We start from the raw sequence: 21,391 nt of genomic DNA on the forward strand, positions 1-21,391 counted from the left end.
GGCGGCTTCCTTGCCCTTGTGCTCCCGTACTGTGAGGCTAGCGGGTCTTCGGTAGGGGAATGATGTTATTTTCCAGCGTTTTATTATGTCCAGGCACAGTCTTTGCCAAGGACCAAGTCGCTCGGGCACAGTATTTTTCAGTAATATATCAAATATATTAGAAGTTTCACGGAGCTCTAACTTGGAGCTGCTCACTCTTAGCCCGGCCACCGGAAGTCCCTTTCCTCCACATTTTATCAAAAATAAAAGTAAAAAAGTCTGTGTGTCCATATAAATATCATACAAGGGTTTTAAGAGAATTTTGATCTGTGATAGCTATTCCATAACTGAGGTATTAAACCAGTTATTGCTAACAAGAGTTATTTCAGAAGACTGAAATTTGCTAATGTAGCCCCTTTTCATAAAAGGGTAGTAGGGGAGATTTTTCTAACTATGGGCTAGTCAATTTGACCTCAATTACAGGGACATTAATGGAAACCCCTTTAAAGGAAAAATGTTCATTTTATCTTCAAACACACAACTTAGAAGACAAAGGACAGCATGGTTTCACTGCCGGAAGGTCATTCCAGACTAATTTAATTGACTTAAGCAAAGCATTTGATAATGCCCCACACAGCAAACTTATTCACAAAATGTATGGCTTTGATGTAGATGCTCTATAATCAAATAACATTTAAATCGGCGCTGTGGTGTAGGGTTCGTTATTGTGCCTGTTTTGTTTAACATGTTCATCAGTGATATTGGAAGTAGGCTCCAGATGAAAGTGTGCTCGTTTGCTGATGATACAAACATTTCTAACATGTTGCATGCTCAATGATGGATGGATCAAATGAGCAGTGATATTAAAAAACTAGATTACTGGGCTAATGAATGGGATCTAGAGTAAAATTATTCATATAGGATCAAAAAACGCAAAGGCCAATTACAGTCTCAGTGCTACAATACTGTCTGTAACTAAAGAGAAATAGGACTTGAGAATTATTATTTCAGATCATTTAAAATTTGGTAGGCAATGCAGCAATGCAGCTGGTAAGGCCAATCAAATACTTGTTTGCTCTGGGAGAGGTATTATCAGCAGGTACTTATTTTACTTTACAGATCACTAGTAGGCCTCATGTAGAATATTGTGTACAGTTCTGGAGACCAGAAGGATATAAAGAAACTATAAACTGTCCAAAGGAGGGCTACTAAAATGGCACATGGTCTAAAAAATAAAAAAGTTACAAAGAAAGTCTTATTGATCTTAATATGTATAGTTTAGAATAGAGAAGGGAAAGATGTGACATGATAAAAAACCTTCAAATATATGAAGGGCCTTAATAAAGTAGAAGCTGAAATATTTTTCCACAAAAAAGAAACAACAAAATAAGAGGTCACATTCTTGAGTTAGAGGGGAGATTCAGGACAAATGTAAGGAATCATTTTTTTTGCAGAAAGGGTGCTGGGTTATCAATAAACTATAAATAGAGGGCCAGTTTACGAGTGGAGCACAAATGTTTGTGCGTGAGCTATAAGGGGTATATATATTTAAAAATATTTATTTATGAATGAATAGAACATATTCTTCTATGTTAAGAACTTTGGAATGTGAATTATTCCCTTTATTTATGTCAGGCTAGCGCACATGAGAATATGCTATCGGGTTTGTGCGAGAGTAAGGTGTTAGTTTTTTCCCGTTTTTTAGCACGAAAGTGAAAACAGTTTACATTCAGCTCATAATACGAGCAAAACCTGATGAGCATAAAAAGCTTACTTCTAGCATAGTTATCAATCAAGCGGGAGCATCAATTAGCCCAATTCTTGTAATCCAGCCCTAATTGTTTGAGCAGCTGTAATATTTAAAGAGAAAGCATATGAACTGGGTAAAAATGAAAGTTGATATTACTTTACATCAGCCAAATAATTGATTGCTTTGGCCAGTGGCCACCATTTATGAAACTCTGTAAGCAATTTCAAGGTTGTTTGAATGCAGGCTCGCTCATGCAAGACTACAATCAAAAGTTGCGAAAGACGTTTTATAATAAATGGTGCCTTTAGCTTCTTAAAATTTATATCACCAATGGAAACTTTTCAATAGTAATTCAAACATGAAAAAGCATTGAACTTCTTGGTTTTTGCTTAGGTAAAGTTATGCAATTTAAATTTTGCTCTTAAGACAGAACTAAAACCAGAAATCTCCCAGGTTTCCTTTAAAAGATAACTTAAACTCTTGAATCAAAGTCAGTGCTAAGTAGAAACATACATTTTAACATTACTTTTTAAAGATCACTATGAAACCTAAAACTGGTTTAAAAGTTTCATAGAAAAACAACTATAATATAACTTTAAAATTAGCATACAAGATGGCAGTTATTCTAATATTTTTCTTATTCATTAATTAGGCAGATTTACAATTAATATACAAAATAATATCTACTCTGTTATTATTCTTATTTTATCTAAAAAAAACACTGTCTATACTTAATTATTTGTTTTACACTGCATCAGAAAAGAACTAAGACAGTTTTCCAACACATTTATCCTACTATTGGTTAAACTGTACAGCAAAGAAAAATAGCTATTAATCAATGTGCATATAGGCACATAAGCTCATCATTAATATTGCTTTTGCGTTATATCATTGGCAAAAAGCTTTTAAGGGACAGTAAACACCTATATAAAATGTTTAGTTCTGCATAATTTAACAGCTTTAAAGTATATTTTATTATTTATTTTTCCCCATTTTCATGTAATTTAGCTCTGAAAAGGGAGCCATTTCTTATTCTCAGAACTTCAAATGCACCCTTCTTACTTCTCAAGGCTAACTCTGCTACATATCTGTCCCTAATTTGCTTTATAAAATAAAAACTGCAAAACAGTGCATTTTATACTAACTTATTACAGTGACTTGCCTTGTTTTCTGTGGTCTAAAGCCCAGATTGGCTTCTTCAAATAAGGTAAATGGCGGGTGGAGTTTGACTATTGAAAAATAATTGCACCAAAAAGAATTTGATTTGTTTTAAAAACATAAAGATTAGGCTTATATTAAGATTTAGCGATTCTAGAGAAACACAACAAAAAATTCCGATAAAGAAAATAAAAAAAATAAAAAAGGTAGTAATGTAATTGTCTACAATGAGCAAATATTTTCTCTTACAAAATTTTGAGGTAACTATACATTTAAATATTTCACTTGTAGATAAATGAATATTCAAATACAACCTGGATTCATGCAAAAAAGGTTTTTATGTCAATAAGGTGAGAAATGTTAAAGACTGAAATAAAGCCAATTACAACTCAATTTTGTTCACACACAAATCTCAGCTGATGAAAAATGTAATTAGCAATTAATTACGATTGCACTGTGAAAAATAATTCTTGCTGACAAAATCAAAAATATGACGTGTAAATTTGCCATGCAATTATACTTTAGTTAAAAAATAGGAATGTATTTAGAAAAGTTAATCCTGTTTTAATAGTAACTAAAGTACAATTTGAGTAATTAGTAGGGAAAAAAATATATTTTCTTTCATGGTATTTCATATTATAATTCAAAGTTTTGGCTCCACTTTACTTTTTAGAACAGTTGTATGTATTTATTTATTTATTTATTTATTGTTTGTTTGTTTTTCATTTTTTTTAATTAAAACTTTATTTCTCTAGTTGACAAGAAAAGATCAGGACACACAGTGGTAACCAGATTAGGTGAAAACTATTGTTATGCTAATTTGTAGTAACTGGTCACAAACCACATGATGATTATTTAGATAAAAACAACTGAGTACTAGTTAGACATAAAACAGGTAAGATGTGTTTGTTCTAGTCCTTTACATGAGATCTGTTCATCATCTCCATTTTATGTCAGTACTTATTTGTATAAATCTGCAGTATTAGTGCTTCTAAAATACAGTACATTACATTATTCTGCCACTTTTCTAGGTACATTTGTGACTGAGTACATACGATTTGATAAGTCCAAAAAATGTTTTCCACAAGACAAGCTCTGTTGGATATACATAATGTTAATAATTATCTATTTGTATCTGTTAATTTACCTGATTTCTTAGCTATATTGAGCCAGAATATGAGTGGAGCACAAAATTGCGATTTCGTAAGCGTGATATTTGCACTCCACTCATAAAACCAGCGGTCGCAAATGTGCTGGTATTTGAAGCGAAGTGCAATGCAGGGAAGTTTTGTGCTCATGAGAGCACGCTTTCATAGCCCCAAAACATTTGGGATACCAGCAATTCAGAAAAATTGCAATTTCACTAGATTCATCTGTAGTTTCTAGACGACAAACATGATGATTAAAAATGATGTACTTTGCATCTAAAACAGTTTGTAGGTGCCTGGAGAATGTTGATTGACTCATAATGAACAATGGACACAAATTGAAAAGAACCTGTTTTCATGAAACGCAGACAACCAACAATTTTAACATACCAGGAATAACCCTTGTTCTGAATGTGGCTGGTTCCAACAGCATCTCCGGCTATATCACTATATAAAGTCAAGTTTGGCGACCATACAGACTATAAATCTTCAATATTATTGACATCCTAAAAGCCCAGGAGTCTTTAAAGCCTGGTATTACAGCAGAAAATCATCATGGTGTCGATACTTTGCTTCTTGAGCACTATCTGGCTTGAGACTCTGGGAGAGGCCATCTTCCTGCCCACGTGGAGACCAGCAAGAGGAATTGGATCGTCTAAATGCTCCATTCTGGTTCCACTGAAGCCTATCATTACCTTACTAAATTAGACCTCTTACAGCAGGGTATCAATGACTTTACCCGAGACACAGAGAATTTACAGCAAGACAGCAAAGGTTGAGATCATGGACACCCTCAGAAAATGGGAAACAGAAATATCTCAGCTGATTTGCAGCCATTTCAGTGAGTTTGAATAGAGTTTGGTATCATTGCTATCTGGTAGCCCAGCCCTACGCCCTAGGCAGTCTATCCTAACACTAGACTTGCGGTGGCCAGCTGCAGAAAATGGAGAGATAAAGATGACAGTGCGGGAGGCACTGAGTGAACAGCCTACATTCCTGAAATCGGACACCATGGAGAGAACCTACCCCACTATAACAGAACACACTACATTGAGTCCTGATGTTGACTTGTTTGGAGCTCCAGCGTATCCCTGCGGAGAACGAAGAGTCATGTTTCCACCCAACAAAACGGGACATTGGACTTTACAGAAAGACACTCAGAGGTCATATCGGTGGAGGGATCCAAAGCAAAGTTGCCTGCATGTGTCACTTGGGGAGGTGCAGCCGGCTACCCGGAGTGTAACGAGGATGCAACAGATATATTGTGTAATGTGAGGCACAGCCTTAGACAGCCATTGGTAAGCAGTGGAGCAGGGGACTCGTATAAAAGTCCTAGTAAGGGGACCATTCATGTTCAAGTCCCACAAGGAACTTACATGCTAAACCTCTGGCTGACTCACAAAACTCAGAATCTGGAGACCTGCTGTAAACTGAGGATTGGATTGGGATAGTTGAGATCAGTGGAGAATTCATCTTTGTCTATTGCTGGCATCGATTAACTGTTGTTCTTATTCCTGCAGGATGTTCTTAAGGTTCCTCTAATGGAATATGATTTCTAATCATTACGTTATAATGTATAATCATTACGTTCAGGTTTTTGGTGAATTAGTTTGTCCAATAGAAGTGCCTTGATAGATTTTACTACTGGTATTATGCCTACTATTATTAACATGGGATTTTGTTAATATTTCCAAAGCTACTAAACTTCATGAAGGATACATACCTGAGTTTCTGCTTTGTGTTTTACATGTTTTGATCATGAGACCTATCCCACTATATATTTCATATGGGTTAGGATTTCCTAATAATTTAAGTGTTATACTCTTCAATCTCAGCCTAGCTTCCTCTAGAGATGATTGAACGTTTAGTATGACAAAATTAATTGTTGTCTATAAATAGACAACTACTACAGCTCCTTTACTATTTATAAAGATACTAAACTTCACGAAGGACACATACCTGAGTTTCTGCTTTGTATACATCCTTCTATTGTACATGTTTAGGCTGTGAGACCTATCCTACTATATATGTTGTATGGGTAGAGATATTCTAATAGTTGAAGTGTTATAACCTCCAGTTTTAGCCTAGCTTCCTGTAAATATGGTTCAATATTTAATAAGGCAGAATTGATTGTTATTTATACATACAATGCTATAGTGGAGATTGGAGACCATTTAAAAATGTAAAAGTGTAGTGCTGGTCACCATTCTATACCCTTTGCCTATAAATATGGTTCAGGTACTTATGTGATCTTAAATTATATATTACCCCTGAACCCATATAGAGTCTCATCTGAGTTACAGACCTATTCCTATAGTAAACTATGTTATTACTTATACTGTGTTGATAGCAAATATTGCTTCAAGTTGGTGTTAAGAGGTACATAATTTGGCAGTATTGACCCATAGCACAATACAGTCAAACTTACACTCCAGGCTCTTATTGCCTAATATTATCCAGGTTTTAGACGTAAACCTAGGTTTGGTACATCTTAGGAGTACTAATATCTATTATGGAGGTCTAATAGGTCTTGTTAGGCCAATGATAAATTGAGGTCTATTTTTGAGTGCATATTTACATCTATGATAGTTATAATCCTGTGAGCTTCTATAATACATACTTGCCAATTCTCTCCCCCCCATACCTTGCTTTTTGAAAGCACAGGGAAATGCACCCTTGGAAATCCTATTTTACCTGTTTCCCTATCCCCCTTAACATCCCCTTCAGTTAGACTTATAGTTAGGGGTTCGTGAGTGACCCTAGCATATCAATTGGGAATACAGTTCTACAAGTTACCTAACCATAATAAAAGGGGATATATGACCGTATTTATAAGTTAAAAAACTAAACAACGAGGTGCCACATAACCGGCTTATCCTTCCATACGAACCTATACATTTTGTGATCATCCTTCTCCTTAGGATTTTACCTTACTTTAGATTAGTATTTATAGGATGTTCTAGTCTGTAATATCTCTGTTATTTTGTAATATTTGCACATCTTGTTAAATGGTAAGCTGGAGGAATGTTATGTTGATTGTATATTACTTCACCTCAATAAAAAACATAAGAATTTTTTTTTTATTTTTTATTTTTAAAATTGCATTATAAATCATGACAATGGATTGCCGTGACAGTCTGAAGCAGTTAACCAGAGCTCTGGGGTTGGGGTAATCATACTTGTGTAAATTCCAATTGCATTCACGTGTTCATATTTACTTTACACTTGTAATATAAGTGCTCCTTCTGATGTGTGCAAACAGCTACAATAAACCCGATATCACTCACATGAAACAGTTAGCGTGCCATTCGTAATCTGGCTCTTAATGTTTAATGTCCCCTTAAGAGTTCAATAAACAATCTTACTTTAAGATCTCTCTCATGCTTCTGTTCCATCTCCCTCAACTTCCCCAAATACTTCTTTTAGAATGTAAGTTCACAAATCCATCTGTCCTGTTGTTTGTCTTATGTAAAGGAGGTTTACAGCTTACAGTGACTCCCGGGCAGGGCCCACTACACTTTATGATGTATATAAATATCTTCTGAATATTATATACATATATACATTAATGTATAGAAAACACACAAGGTCAGCACATCACCAAGGTATAGGATACAAATGATCAACCATAGTAGGTGATTATCACCTTCCAGGCTTCCCTCCAGCAGCCCAAGAAGTATATGAAGAAAATCAAGGAGAAGGTGGCACTCAAATACAAAGCAGTCCTTTATTACAGAGCAACGTTTTGGGGCTCCTACCCCTTTCTCAAGCTCATATATACATTAATGTTACAGCACTGAACAATATGCTGGGGCTTTATAAATAAATGAAAACAACAATAATAATATTATTAATAATAAAAATAGCAATATGCTAAATAATAAGTTGTGTCCCATGTACATAGACTACAAATATTAAAAATACCAATGTCAACTGCACACAGTGACTGACTATACCATGTTTGCTATCCATAAAGATATTCTAGCTGTAGGAAAAAAAATATTGATAAGCTAAATATTCTGTAATAAGGAAATAACTCACATTTAATTATTTTAAGCAACTTCATTAAGCAATTTTATGATCCATAGCTATGGATATGAGAGAAATCATAAGTTGCATTGATCAAAAGATAAAGAACAAGGCTATATTATTTAATTTTGGAGAGCCATAAATGGAATTACTTTGAAATTCTCTTTGTGAAAAATTATCCACTAAAGTGATGCCAAGACATGTAAAGTGGCTTGCTAGAAATACTCATAAGTGCTAAAATATTTACATTTATACAATTCTTATATATATATATATACATATATAGATACATAGTTATAGATGAAGATACATTGATATAGATATAGACATATTTTTATGAATTTTATAACAAATAAAATATTAACATGCAAACATTAATGTGGGAGTCATACATATACTAACAATACAATTCAACAATAATGTGAAAAAATGGAAAATAAATAACAAAATTCAAATGAAGAGCAAATTCCTCACAGTTTGTATAACAATAAGGGGAAAGTAATATAAAATAAAAGTATGTACATACCTAAAAATGTAAGATGGGTTGATAAAGACGACAGAGATATACCAGGGGAAACTGATCCCAGTCCCTACACCATGAGATCATTATCAAGGTAATAATTTATTTAAAGGGATATTAAAGTAATTTTTTATATTTATGCATTAAAAATGTTTCACAGCATTACAAAAGACCTGCATGCAAAATAATAATAAAACAAAATTGAAGCATTTAAACCTGTCAGTTGTTTGTTTGTTTTTTTTTGTTTTTTTTAAATATGCTTTGTTTTCAGGCCAGAGACAATCTACTTGAAATTCCTCTTCAATGTTGTATATCTTACTTTCTTGCTTCCTAATTAGGGTCATATATTAGCAAGTTCCTGCACATTTCAACCAATCAGTGTGCAGCATATAGGAGAATCAGGATTCTGCATTCCACAGAATGCACTCTGGCCTCTGTGGGGAGAGGGGAAATACAGCAGTTTTTAGAGTTAAGTTACACAAAAAGAAGGCAAAATAAATTATAAAAGGGCATCACAAATAATTTTTTAATCATTTATAATAAAAAAATAATAATAAATAATAAATTTTTACTTCAATGTCCCTTTAAGTAGTCCATTTTAATATTAAAATGATGAGTCTTTTATTTATATATATATATATATATATATATATATATATATATATATATATATATATATATATATATATATACAAGCACCCTGTGTCGAGCAAGTCTATCGGCGCTGTTTTTACAACATATATACACATATAAACATACACACCTATTTATACACACCACCAGCAAAAGCATTATGACTTACTGAAGGCTCAGATGATGACTAGCATTTTTTTAGCAATAAAGTAATTTTATAAATAAAAGCATTTTTTTTAGACACAATTCTATTGCACACTTAAAAGACTACAGTATAGTGTAAATTTAATGTTTATGTGCACTGGGAAACAAAAAAAAATAGTGTTACACAATTTATTGTTACATTCGCTTTATTGCGGTGGTCTGGAACCGAACCCACAATATCTCTGAGGTATGCCTGTATGTATATATATATATATATATATATATATATATATAATTTTTTTTTTTACATTTTACAAAAGTTTACATTTTAAAGGTTTGACATTTCCTATTATATAGCCTCACTCAAAGAATAGTACATTATACTTACCAACATCAGACATTTCAGGGACACTAGCGGTATAACTTTCCTTTGTAAACTTTGGTTCATTATCATTAATGTCGTGTATTTTTATTACAAACTCAGATTCAGGCTCTACTTGTCTTCCAGTCCTTTTGTCTATTGCTTTGGCACGTAGTACATAAAGTGACTTTTCTTCTCTATCCAATTTTTTTGCAGCTTGAATATCTCCAGTATTTTCATCAATTATAAACAGACTGCTGGCACCATCTCCGGATAATATGTATTTTAAATTTCCATCTCCTTTATCTTGATCAGTCTGTAGCTAAATGGAGATGTAAGAAAAGAATGAAAAGGAAAAAAAGAACACAATCAATTGTTAGGAATTATTCTATGAAATAATTCAGAAAACTAATTAAGTCTTAAGTATGTGAATCATTTGTAGTTTATTCAAAAATGTATTTTGTAATTAAGCAACATGAACTCAAGTACACAAATAATTTGCTTGTGATAAATGTATTTTTTTTTTATTTTAAACTATTGTGACTTGTTGAAGTGAACTACTTCTGTAAATTAAATAATTTGTATTTTTTGTGCCTTTTATAAGAGCAAGTACATTTTTTTTTCAGATTTTTTTATTAAAGGGACATAATACTCATATGCTAAATCACTTGAAACTGATGCAGTATAACTGTAAAAAGCTGACAGGAAAATATCACCTGACCATCTCTATGTAAAAGGAAGATATTTTACCTCACAATCTCCTCAGCTCAGCAGAGTAAGTTCTGTGTAAAAATTTATACTTCACCTGCTCCCAGCTGCAGGTAAAGAAAAAAAAAAATAAAAAAATGAAGAAATGAACAGAAGCCAATCAGCATCAGCAGTGCTGAGGTCATGAACTCTTACTGTGATCTCATGAGATTTGACTTAACTCTCATGAGATTTCATAGTAAGCTTCCTTTACCTGATTGGTGAAATAATATGAGAGTTCACAAGGCTCATCCCCTAAGCTGTCCTAGGACAGACACACTAAAATGCTGCTTAGAAATCCTTTACAAAGGGAGGTGGCTACTGAGGAACTTTTGAGGTAAAATATCTTTCTTTTTTACATAGAGATGTTCAGGAGATTTTTTCTAGTCAGCTTTTTACAGCTATGCTGCATCACTTTCAAGTGTTTAAACATTTGGGTATTATGGCCCTTTAATGATAGGACCATAAACATTAACCAATCAGAAGATTGGACAGGCTTTATTTGGACACCACGTCTATTTACATTCCTAACTGTTTAATATAATTAAAGGGACAGCTGGGTACAACTAGAGTAGCTTGATTACTACTCACCATGCTAATGTTTTTCTTCCTGTTCTTCTATTGTACTACTATAGAAAAGTATGATGAACAATCTTTGATTTTAAAAAATAGGTTTAGAGAGAAAGGTTATCCTGAAGATCTAATAGAAGAAAGCTATGGGAGAGCCAGACTACTAAACAGAGAGACTATTTTAAATCAGCAGGCCACTAATATACTGCCACAAGAAGTTGAAAACAACAAAACAGCATTTATAACCAATTATAATTCTAATTTTAAGAGAATTAAAAAGATTATGAACAAGCATTGGCACCTGTAAAGAAGAGACCCTATTTTAAAACAGATATTGGAGGAGAAGCCCAATATTACATTCAGGAGAGCGCCCACAATAAAAAGAAGGTTAGCCCCTAGTAAAATAGGGATGAGTAGGAGGGAAGGTAGAAAGACACATGCCTTCAAAGTAAATAATACAATAAAGGAGTCGTATAGATATAAAAAAAAGAGATGTAACATGTGTGAATATATAACTCATGGTGCCACTAGTGTTACCTCTAACACTACGGGCTACAAAGAGAGATTGGACTGCAGCTCGAATTATGTTATATACTTTCTAACCTGCAAATGTGGGGCCCAATATTTGGGCTGTACTATACGCAAAATCAGGAAAAGATGGGGGGAACACTACAGGAACATTTCTAAAGTAAGTTTGAAACATAGTGTCTCTAGACACCATGCCAAATGTCATCAGGGACATAACTGTAACTTTCGCATAAACCCTCTGGAAAAAATTCCTCTGAAACAGGGCACAAATAGATTCACTTGCCTTAGATAAAGGGAAACTTATTGGATTGATAAGTTTGGTGCCCTGTTTCCAGAGGGGTTAAACGAAATTATTGACATGGCTGCATTCTAATGAAATATTTTAAAATGTTTTGTGATCTTTGTATGTGTGTATCATGTTACCCTCTGATTTAGCATGCACATTGGAATTAGGAATTATAAAGTATGTATACACCCTATTTTCTATATTACTATTAGTATATACTTATATTCGCTATGTTTATTTAGTTGTACTTTTGGTGGTAGTATATACCACCTCATAGTATGTAGCTAGTTTTGCACATTATTTCTATTTTGCCTACTTTAGACATTAGTTGAGGACAGACACATTTAGGTCAACACATTAGTAATAGCTAGGGGTTATAAGTCCAATTATTATTTTTAAATATCATATGATCAGATATCCTTGTATGATATGACACCTATTTTTGACACATAGTATTATAGGTATCATCATGCACATACTTTTCCACTAGGTGGCATCTTGTAATTTATGCCAACATAATCATTTTATTTTTTATTTTTTATATATTATTTTTCTTCCCTCCCAATAATATAATATATATAAATTATATTATAATAATAGGATCAGATATACCGAATACACTAATCACATCTCCACGTACATATACACAAGTTTAAGAGGAGGGTTCGTATTAGCACATAGATGTATTTATTTAACAGCCAGGCTCAGGTCATCAGGGTAGAGCTGGCCTTTTGATTTGGATTGCAGTATACACATTATCAAAACTAATTGCTTTATACATAAGGATGTTGATCCCTCTTAAAATACGGAATTAATTTTTCATCCTTCATGAGTGAGGAGGTTTTACTATCCATTATGGTATAAGACAATGACAAGTCCTCATTGGTTGAGAAAGGAAAACCCCTTAGATTAGGGATGGATGACGTCAGACGCGGAAGTACATATTCGACTAATGAGATTGAAACAATGTTAGAGACTAAGACGATACAAAAAATGCAACATTCAATGGGGTTTATCGATGAGCACGCACCGATTAGGTTAGTAGTTCCGTAAGATTTATTAATATTGATTATTTGAAAATTAAACACTGAAGGGTCAAAATTCCCCTAACACGTAATGTAGAGGTAAGATCTAAATTGCGCATCTAATTAGACAAATATTATGGGTATGATGCTACATACATCAAGGAAGAAAGTTGGTTGTTTGTAGAAGATTGATGTTACATAATTATAAAAAGTTAATGATATGTTTTATATGAAAGCTGAAAGGGCTGATGTATGTGGGGACGATGAATCCTGCAAGGGGTTAATATGAGACCAAGGGAATTACTACAAACACCTGCATGAGGGGAGGGATTAAATCAAAGAGATTTGATTGGAGGGTGATGTATTTAAATTCTAGAGCTCTCAGTTAGTAATTATATGCCTGATGAAACAGCGAGGAAGCTGAGAAACGCGTTGCAACATTTTAATACATAGTGGTGATTGTTACACCCTGAATTTTGAGTTTTAATAAAACCCATTATTACCTGAACCTGACTGAGAGCTTGAGTATTGCCTGAACCTTGGGGAGATGCCAAAAGGAGCAGTGAGCTGGGACACTTAGAGAACCCAGTAGGTGTCACTAAGCACAATTGGGTGCTGCTACCATTGTGAGTACGATTCTGACATCACATATGACCATTGTTGTGTAACTATATTACTCTAGGAGGCACCCTTCTTTATTGTGTGTTTTCTCACATAAATTGTTTTACGTTTCAAACTATATTGGGAAGGAGTAGCCAATAGTTGGGGAAAAGAATCTTCTTCAGTTCCAGACAAGGACATTTTGAAATTCCCACACTAAATCTACATGGACTAACAAGATAAGGAATATTCTAGATAAATACCTAAATTTCCCTATTTGGGATCTTGATAAAAGAGGGTCTGTTTATTGGATTGTATATATTTTGTAATTTTTTTATTTGTATAAGTCATTAATAAGTTTGCCGACTTTTGCATCACACATATATTGCGCCCCCTTAAGTGGTGACAAGGAATTGTCACTAGCATAGAGAAATTCTTCCTGTTCCTGCAGCTATCTTTAAAGGGACATTCAACACTATATAAATGCTATCTAGAATGATGCAATTAACCTTTTAATGCCGTTATGCCGTTCTATTCCGTCATAATTACACTGGGCTTTAAAGCCGTTATGACGGAATAGAATGTAATAGCTAACGGCTGTCCTGAAGCCTTCTGTGCTTCTAGGATTTGATCGCGGTCTGGAGGGCGTTCCTAGGATTTTAGGGACGCCCCCCAGATGTGATCCAATAATTTAAATCTCGCGATCGTAGTTTCAATTTGTCTACATCGGAACAGTTGTTCCGATGTAGGCACTTTAACCCTGTCACAAAAGGGTTAAAAAAAAGATTAGTCTGAGAATAACACGGGGATGTATTATTTAAAGTTTCATTAGCTGTTTAAATATAGAAAAAATAAACATAAAGTTTTAGTGTCTATAAAACAATGGGAACTGCCATGTTGTAACTTAGGTTACCTTCTCTGCTGTGGCCAAATAGAGGCAGTAATAAATAGGTCATTAGAGTTTGCAGCCAATGGCTGTGTGGAATATAACAGTGTTGTGCACTTCCATTTCTAATAGGAACTGAAAAGCTCACAATTTCAGAAAATAATAACAGTAAAAAGGGACAAAATAAATAATGAAAGTATATTGCAGAGTTCTTTTTAGATATACAATGGATCATTTTATATTACCATCTCAAAGTGTTTAATGTCCCTTTAAAGACGTTCTTTTATGTTAACTCATTAGAGAAGCCAGTAGGTAAAGTGCTGCACCTTTATAGAATGCTGCCCTTTTGGTACATACAGTATGTATTGTTGCATCCTGTGGCAGAAGCAGCGCAATTTCACAGATCAATGATACAAAAACGTACAGCAAAAATGTATTGTGCACACTAAACTAAAGTGTATATTACACCTAGTCAACAAGACAACAGTGTCACTGGTCTATGAATGTGCATCACTTTTCTCACAAGAATACTTCCAATAATTCCAATATTGTTGCACCCACTGTAAAGATGCAGATCTTTGCTAACCTCTACTTCTTTGGCTTTAAAAAAACTGCAGGTACAGGACATGTGAGGGTTACTTGTTAAGGGTTTTGTTGATAAAAACTCACTTAAAAGGGGATTACTGATACAGGGGATTGCCTTTTTAGGCTACAATTATTTGTGAGGTTACCAATGGTCAGATGTAAAGGCAGAGTCTGTATGGGGGGTATAAGTAGAGTTTTGGGGGTTGCTCTGGAACGCTACACATAAAAGGAATAGTCATAGGATACTGATCATCTTTTCTTGTATACCATAATGTTGCAGAACTGTCAATATCGATTGCCGTGATATTATCTGATATATGATCTGTATTTTTTATTAAAATATTACAGCTTTTTAAGTTTTATTTTTTTTTTTAACATTGAGAAAGATGCAAACAAAATATAGAGCAGGAAGGATTATTTTTTGTGGTCAACAAAGAGACAATGATGATATGTTTAAAGCTATCTTTAGCTGGGGGTTTTAGTAAGTCTAAAAGTTCTGATCAAATTCATAACAGATCTTGGAATATTACTGTACCTGAATATAACTGAAAATAAAGTCACTGCTGAACATGTTAACGTTCTTTTTTTTTCTTTCTCAGGAAAAATATTTGTCAATTATATTAGGATGTTGAACAATGTACACTGACTTATGTAAACTAGGGGATACAACATATAAAATGTTTTTTTTTATTTATATAACCTTCTTTTGCTCCTTAAATTTACTAGGAAAGTCTGTAGAGCAGTAAAGAGTCATCAGTTTTTGACTATTAGGATTTAAAAATGTATTGCTCCTGGATATCACATATACATCTAGATGGAGTTAACAGCTGGGCATTTTGTGTATATCATTTATCAAACAGATGGCATTGTCTACTAATGCATTGCACGTTGTTATTTCTTAAACTAAAAACTTTTAAAATTATAATTAAAAAAATCTTAAATAGCTCAGGGTTAAAAAAAACAACACAAAATATTTTGAAGATTCAAAACATAAGACAGAAAAATAAAACTTTAGATTATTATGATATGTGATGAAACTAAGAATTAGCAGTGTGCTTATTGCAAGCTAAATGAGAAAATTAGCAATGCAATCTGTTCATAATAATTGATCTTTATGATGCAATGAAATCTTCTGGCACCAAAGCATTTGATATTTGGCATGAACTCATCCATAAATCATCAACTGGAACTGGTTTATAATCAACCACATTAAACATCTATGTTAAAGTCATTCCATAACAAAAAGGATATAAAAAATAAAGTAAGCTTTAGGCATTATGCTTTATAAATGTATCTTAAAAATATAACCCTGTTTAAAAATATTGTAGCTTATGTTTTTAAATGGACAGGAATAAGCCTCTTAAAATTTAAATATAAAAAAATTATTTTTGCGTAGTAAAACAACTTTGCAATATACTTCATTATTTATTTTTGCCCCCTTTCATTAAATGTATGGACTCCATTCATGTCAATCATAGTGTGCTATGTTAAGACTAAGGGCTCCTTTTAAGAAGCTACAAAAGCAGAATCAGAGCCCTTGCAGTGAAGGTTTACTGATGTGATCCTGCAACTGTAAAAAAAGATGTTGCTTCTTAAAGGGATACAAACCCAAAAATGTTCTTTCATGATTCAGATAGCACATGTGATTTTAAACAACTTTCTAATTTACTTCTATTATAAAACGGGTTTGCGCCTTTTGTATTTATTGATCAGAAATAATAACTGTTTGGCCGGAATGGGAATTAAGCTCACCTTTAAAAACGTAATCCCAAAAATGTTTTAAAAATCGATATGAAATAAGGTGGCGCAATCTTGGTTGCTAATTCCCAATTCTTAATCTGAATTAAAACATATATATATATATATGTATATAGAAACCTATGTAAATTGATTAGTATAAAAATTGATTATTATAGAAATCTATAAATATCATACTATAAATATATATGTGTACATGGGGTAAAAATGGTATTCTATGTACTCCTGTTAATGAGAGAAAACATAACAATATTCTTGTGTATAAAAGGATAAATTTGATGACAATATATTACAATCCCAACTGGGTAACTCAAACTATAATAAAATCAATGTTAAAACTATAATAAGGGGGCCCATTTAACAAGCTCCGTAGGGAGCTTGTGGGCCTGTGTTTCTGGCGAGTCTTCAGACAACGCAAGTAATGGAGCTGCAGTCTAAAGACCGCTGCTCCATAACCATTTCCGCTGCTCTGAGCAGTCGGACAGGAATCACCAGAAATCAACCCGATCGAGTACGATTGGCTACAAGTCTGCAGGGGGCGGCGTTGCACCAGCAGCTCTTGTGAGCTGCTGGTGCAATGCTGAATATGGTCCACAAGACCTTTGTTAAATAGGGGCCATAGACTCGACACCGGTGTCAAAATTATGTATATCTATGTATGATGATATCAAGCTCTAATATAGAGATCTAAAAAAATGCAGTCAATATATATACAATAATATATAAGCAAATATGTTGCTAAAACTTCTAGTGTGTTCGCTTGAAATGTTAATCACAGTCCTTAATGGAAATCTTTAATACCCATAGTTTCGTAATTGATGCTTTGTAGATATGTATTAGCTTTAATAGATAAGTCAGTTAATCTTCGGCTCAATAGCCCAAAAATACCTTGTAGTGTTCCGTAATAGATGCACTAACGGATGGTTTAAAAGGGATCTCCAACTTTTCAAAACGGATCAGACGTATGGTCTCACCAGAATCAGCTTTACGTGTCCTCCTCCTCTCTGGACTCTGTGTATATGTTCCGTTCCCCGCTGATATAGAAGTTCTGCTTTTACAGACCTCCTTGCTGTTTGCTGGAGAGTTATCTTTACCTCCTCTCTTGGGCTCTGTGTGTACACTGCATATTTCACTGAAGTGTCAGTTCCGCTTTACGGACCCCTTTTTTGCTGGGGATATATCTGGGAGTATTTACGGCGCTTGTATTCAACCGTTTCCCACTTCTCACTTTGCTCCGGGTCTCTCAGATCTTGAGAAAGGCTTTCTAGCTGAAACGCGTTGATACCCAATACATCGATTAAGAGACCAGGAGCAAAGTGAGAAGTGGGAAATGGTTGAATACAAGCACCGTAAATACTCCCAGATATACCCCCAGCAAAAAAGGGGTCCATATAGCGGAAGTGCCACTTCAATGAAATACGTGGTGTACACACAGAGCCCAAGAGAGGAGGTAAAGATAAATCTCCAGCAAACAGCAAGGAGGTCTGTAAAAGCAGAACCTCTATATCAGTGGGGAATGGAACATATACACAGAGTCCAGAGAGGAGGAGGACACGTAAAGCTGATTCTGGTGAGACCATACGTCTGATCCGTTTGGAAAAGTTGGAGATCCCTTTTAAACCATCCGTTAGTGCATCTATTACGGAACACTACAAGGTACTTTTGGGCTATTGAGCCGAAGATTAACTGACTTATCTATTAAAGCTAATACATATCTACAAAGCATCAATTACAATACTATGGGATATTAAAGATTTCCATTAAGGACTGTGATTAACATTTCAAGCGAACACACTAGAAGTTTTAGCAACATAGTTGCTTATACATTATTGTATATATATATATATATATATATATATATATATATATATATATATATATATATATATATATATATATATATATATATATTGACTGCATTTTTTGAGATCTCTATATTAGAGCTTGATATCATCATACATAGATATACATCATTTTGACACCGGTGTTGAGTCTATATTATAGTTTTAACATTGATTTTATTATAGTTTATTTTACCCAGTTGGGATTTTAATATATTGTAATTAAATTTATCCTTTTATACACAAGAATATTGTTATGTTATCTCTCATTAACAGGAGTACATAGAATACCGTTTTTACCCCATGAACACATATATATATATATTTATAGTATGATATTTATAGATTTTTATAATAATCCATTTTTATACTAATCAATTTACATAGGTTTTTATATATATATATATATATATATATATATATATATATATATATATATATATATATATATATATATATATATATATATATATATATGTTTTAATTCAGATTAAGAATTGGGAATTAGCAACCAAGATTGCTCCTTTTGTATCCTTTGTTGAAAATGATACCTGGGTAGGCTCAGAAGCTGCTGATTGGTGGCTGCACTTATAGGCCTCATGTTATTGGCTTACAATTACATTCAACTAGCTATGAGTAATACATTGCTGCTCCTTCAACAAACGATATCAAGATAAAGAAGCAAATTAGGCAATAGATGTAAATTGAAAAGTTATTTAAAACTGTATTCTCTGCCTGAATCAAGAAATATTTTTTTTGGGTTTCATGTCCCTTTAAATTATATCATCCTAAACTGATTAATCTGGAATGATTGACAAGCTCTGCTCTTGCAGAAGGGAAACTGCACAAGCCCTTACTTGTGCAATGATAAATGAGGGCTGCTAATGCCTCTTCACTAGCCCCAAATGTGAGTGGACAGGCTTCCTGGCTGTGAAACATATGCACCCTACTGGCTAAATGGAAACCATAGTATTCAATATATGCGCCAATTCTTTCTCAGGCATTACAGTCCTCACCTCCTGTTTACAGTCCTCACCTCCTGTTTCTCAACCTCCTATCCTTCTAGATTGTAAGTTCCCATGGGAATAGGGCCCTCAATTCCTCCTGTATGTGTTTGTAAATGTCCTGTCTCTTACAAGTTTAAATGTTTTTTTTAAATTAATTGTATCTATGGAGAGCACTGCAGAATATGTTCAGGGCCGGATTGGGAAATCATACCAGCCCTGCAAATTTGTATAGACCGGCCCAACCATGCCCCCTCCAACCTAACCACGCCCCCTCCAACCTAGTCACACACCCTCCAAGCCAGCCAACTATGCTCTAGCTGGTTTTCCCTTCAACTCATATATATATATATATATATATATATATATATAATAAAAAATAAACATATTTTAAGTTAAGCAGGCAGTTTATACACAAATGAAATACTTGCAGACACACAACAAACACATGCATACACACTATATACACTTGCATACAGACGCAGACACAAACATACACAAACAAACACACACACCACATACACATACATGCAGGCACAAAACATACACACACCACATGAGTCTTTTTTAATTTTACATAAAATTATTCCAGCCTGAAAAGGAAAACATTTTACACAGATTTCACATAACTTAGGAGAAAGTAGCTATACTAACTCACTGGGTGTGAGAAAAGGAACTTAGAACTGACACTCACACACTGTGCTTGCTGCAGCTGCCGTATCCAATGATGAACAGAATTTAGTGACTGTGACACAGTCAGCTGTCTCAGTGCAGCACAGTGCGTGACAACCAGGACCTTGGACTCAGTGCAACTAGTGAGCCACCGGTCAGAGCATTGTGACCGTCAGCCTGAGGCTCCACTCTCCCATTCCCTGCTTGCTACATTCCTTTGCATTACAACAGTATCTGGCCAGTGCAGTCTGTACCTGGCTGGCTGCTGCTGCTTTGATGGCTGCCATACTCCCCTGTACTATCTCAGCTTCGGGATCATAGTCACAGCACTCACGTCTGACTTCACTGAGAGATAAAGCAAGGATCCGATATCCTCCTCCTGACCAGTGTCCCGCGGCCATCTCACTTTGTTACCGAGACATAGCTGTTCAGATTTCAGTGCTGCACTCCAAGTCCCAGCGACCATGCTAGCACCACCTCACTCACACGTGCAGCTGTGCGCTAAAAACTTGACTGAAGCCACATGATAGAATGACTCACTCGTCACATCCTGCACTACACTATTGGGTACAATTATGCAGACGTCCCAGCTTTAGATTTCACTGCACACTGACTGACAGACACTGTGTTTTTCTTTGACTAAGTAGTTAGTAACACTTACTTCCTGGTTTACAGACTGTGTGTTCGGTAATGGTGGGCGGAGCAAAGGGAACTAGTGGCGGCCCAACAGCCGCACTGATCATGGCCCAAAAAAAATTAATCAGCCGCCCGCATCAAAAATGTGTTGCTCTCAGACAGTCTCTGCAGCAGCTGAGCCAGCCCAGCTGAGCTGCCAGCCAGCGGCTCACCAGGATTTTTCCCGGTATCCCAGCTGCCAATCCGGCCCTGAATATGTTGGCGCTTCATAAATAAAGTATAATAATAATAAAATAAATAAACACAGAACACTATTAGAAATGTGCTTTTCAACAGCTAGGGTTGTGTGTTTGCTTGTGGGGGAGGTTACGTTCAATGATAGAAACAAAATACATGAGACCAAAGTAAAATAAAAACATTTCAGCTTATTTATACAATAGTAAAAATTGCTAATAAATGCATGATATGTACAATTGACAGTTTTGTATCATTTTGCAATAATTTTTTAAATAAAATCAAAACAGTTGTGAT

General features: G+C 34.4%; 1 protein-coding gene across 1 annotated transcript in view; it reads right to left on the minus strand.

The window, feature by feature from the left end:
• Positions 1-21,391, minus strand: part of LOC128661588 (cadherin-9-like) — a 569,287-nt gene that overhangs the window by 335,819 nt on the left and 212,077 nt on the right. Inside the window, exon 2 of the mRNA XM_053715826.1 lies at positions 9,750-10,044. Within this exon, the coding sequence (XP_053571801.1) occupies positions 9,750-10,044 (295 nt within the window). The remainder of the gene's footprint in view (positions 1-9,749; positions 10,045-21,391) is intronic.

Source organism: Bombina bombina, chromosome 5 (genome assembly GCF_027579735.1).
Source record: "Bombina bombina isolate aBomBom1 chromosome 5, aBomBom1.pri, whole genome shotgun sequence".
Taxonomy (NCBI): Eukaryota; Metazoa; Chordata; class Amphibia; order Anura; family Bombinatoridae; genus Bombina; species Bombina bombina.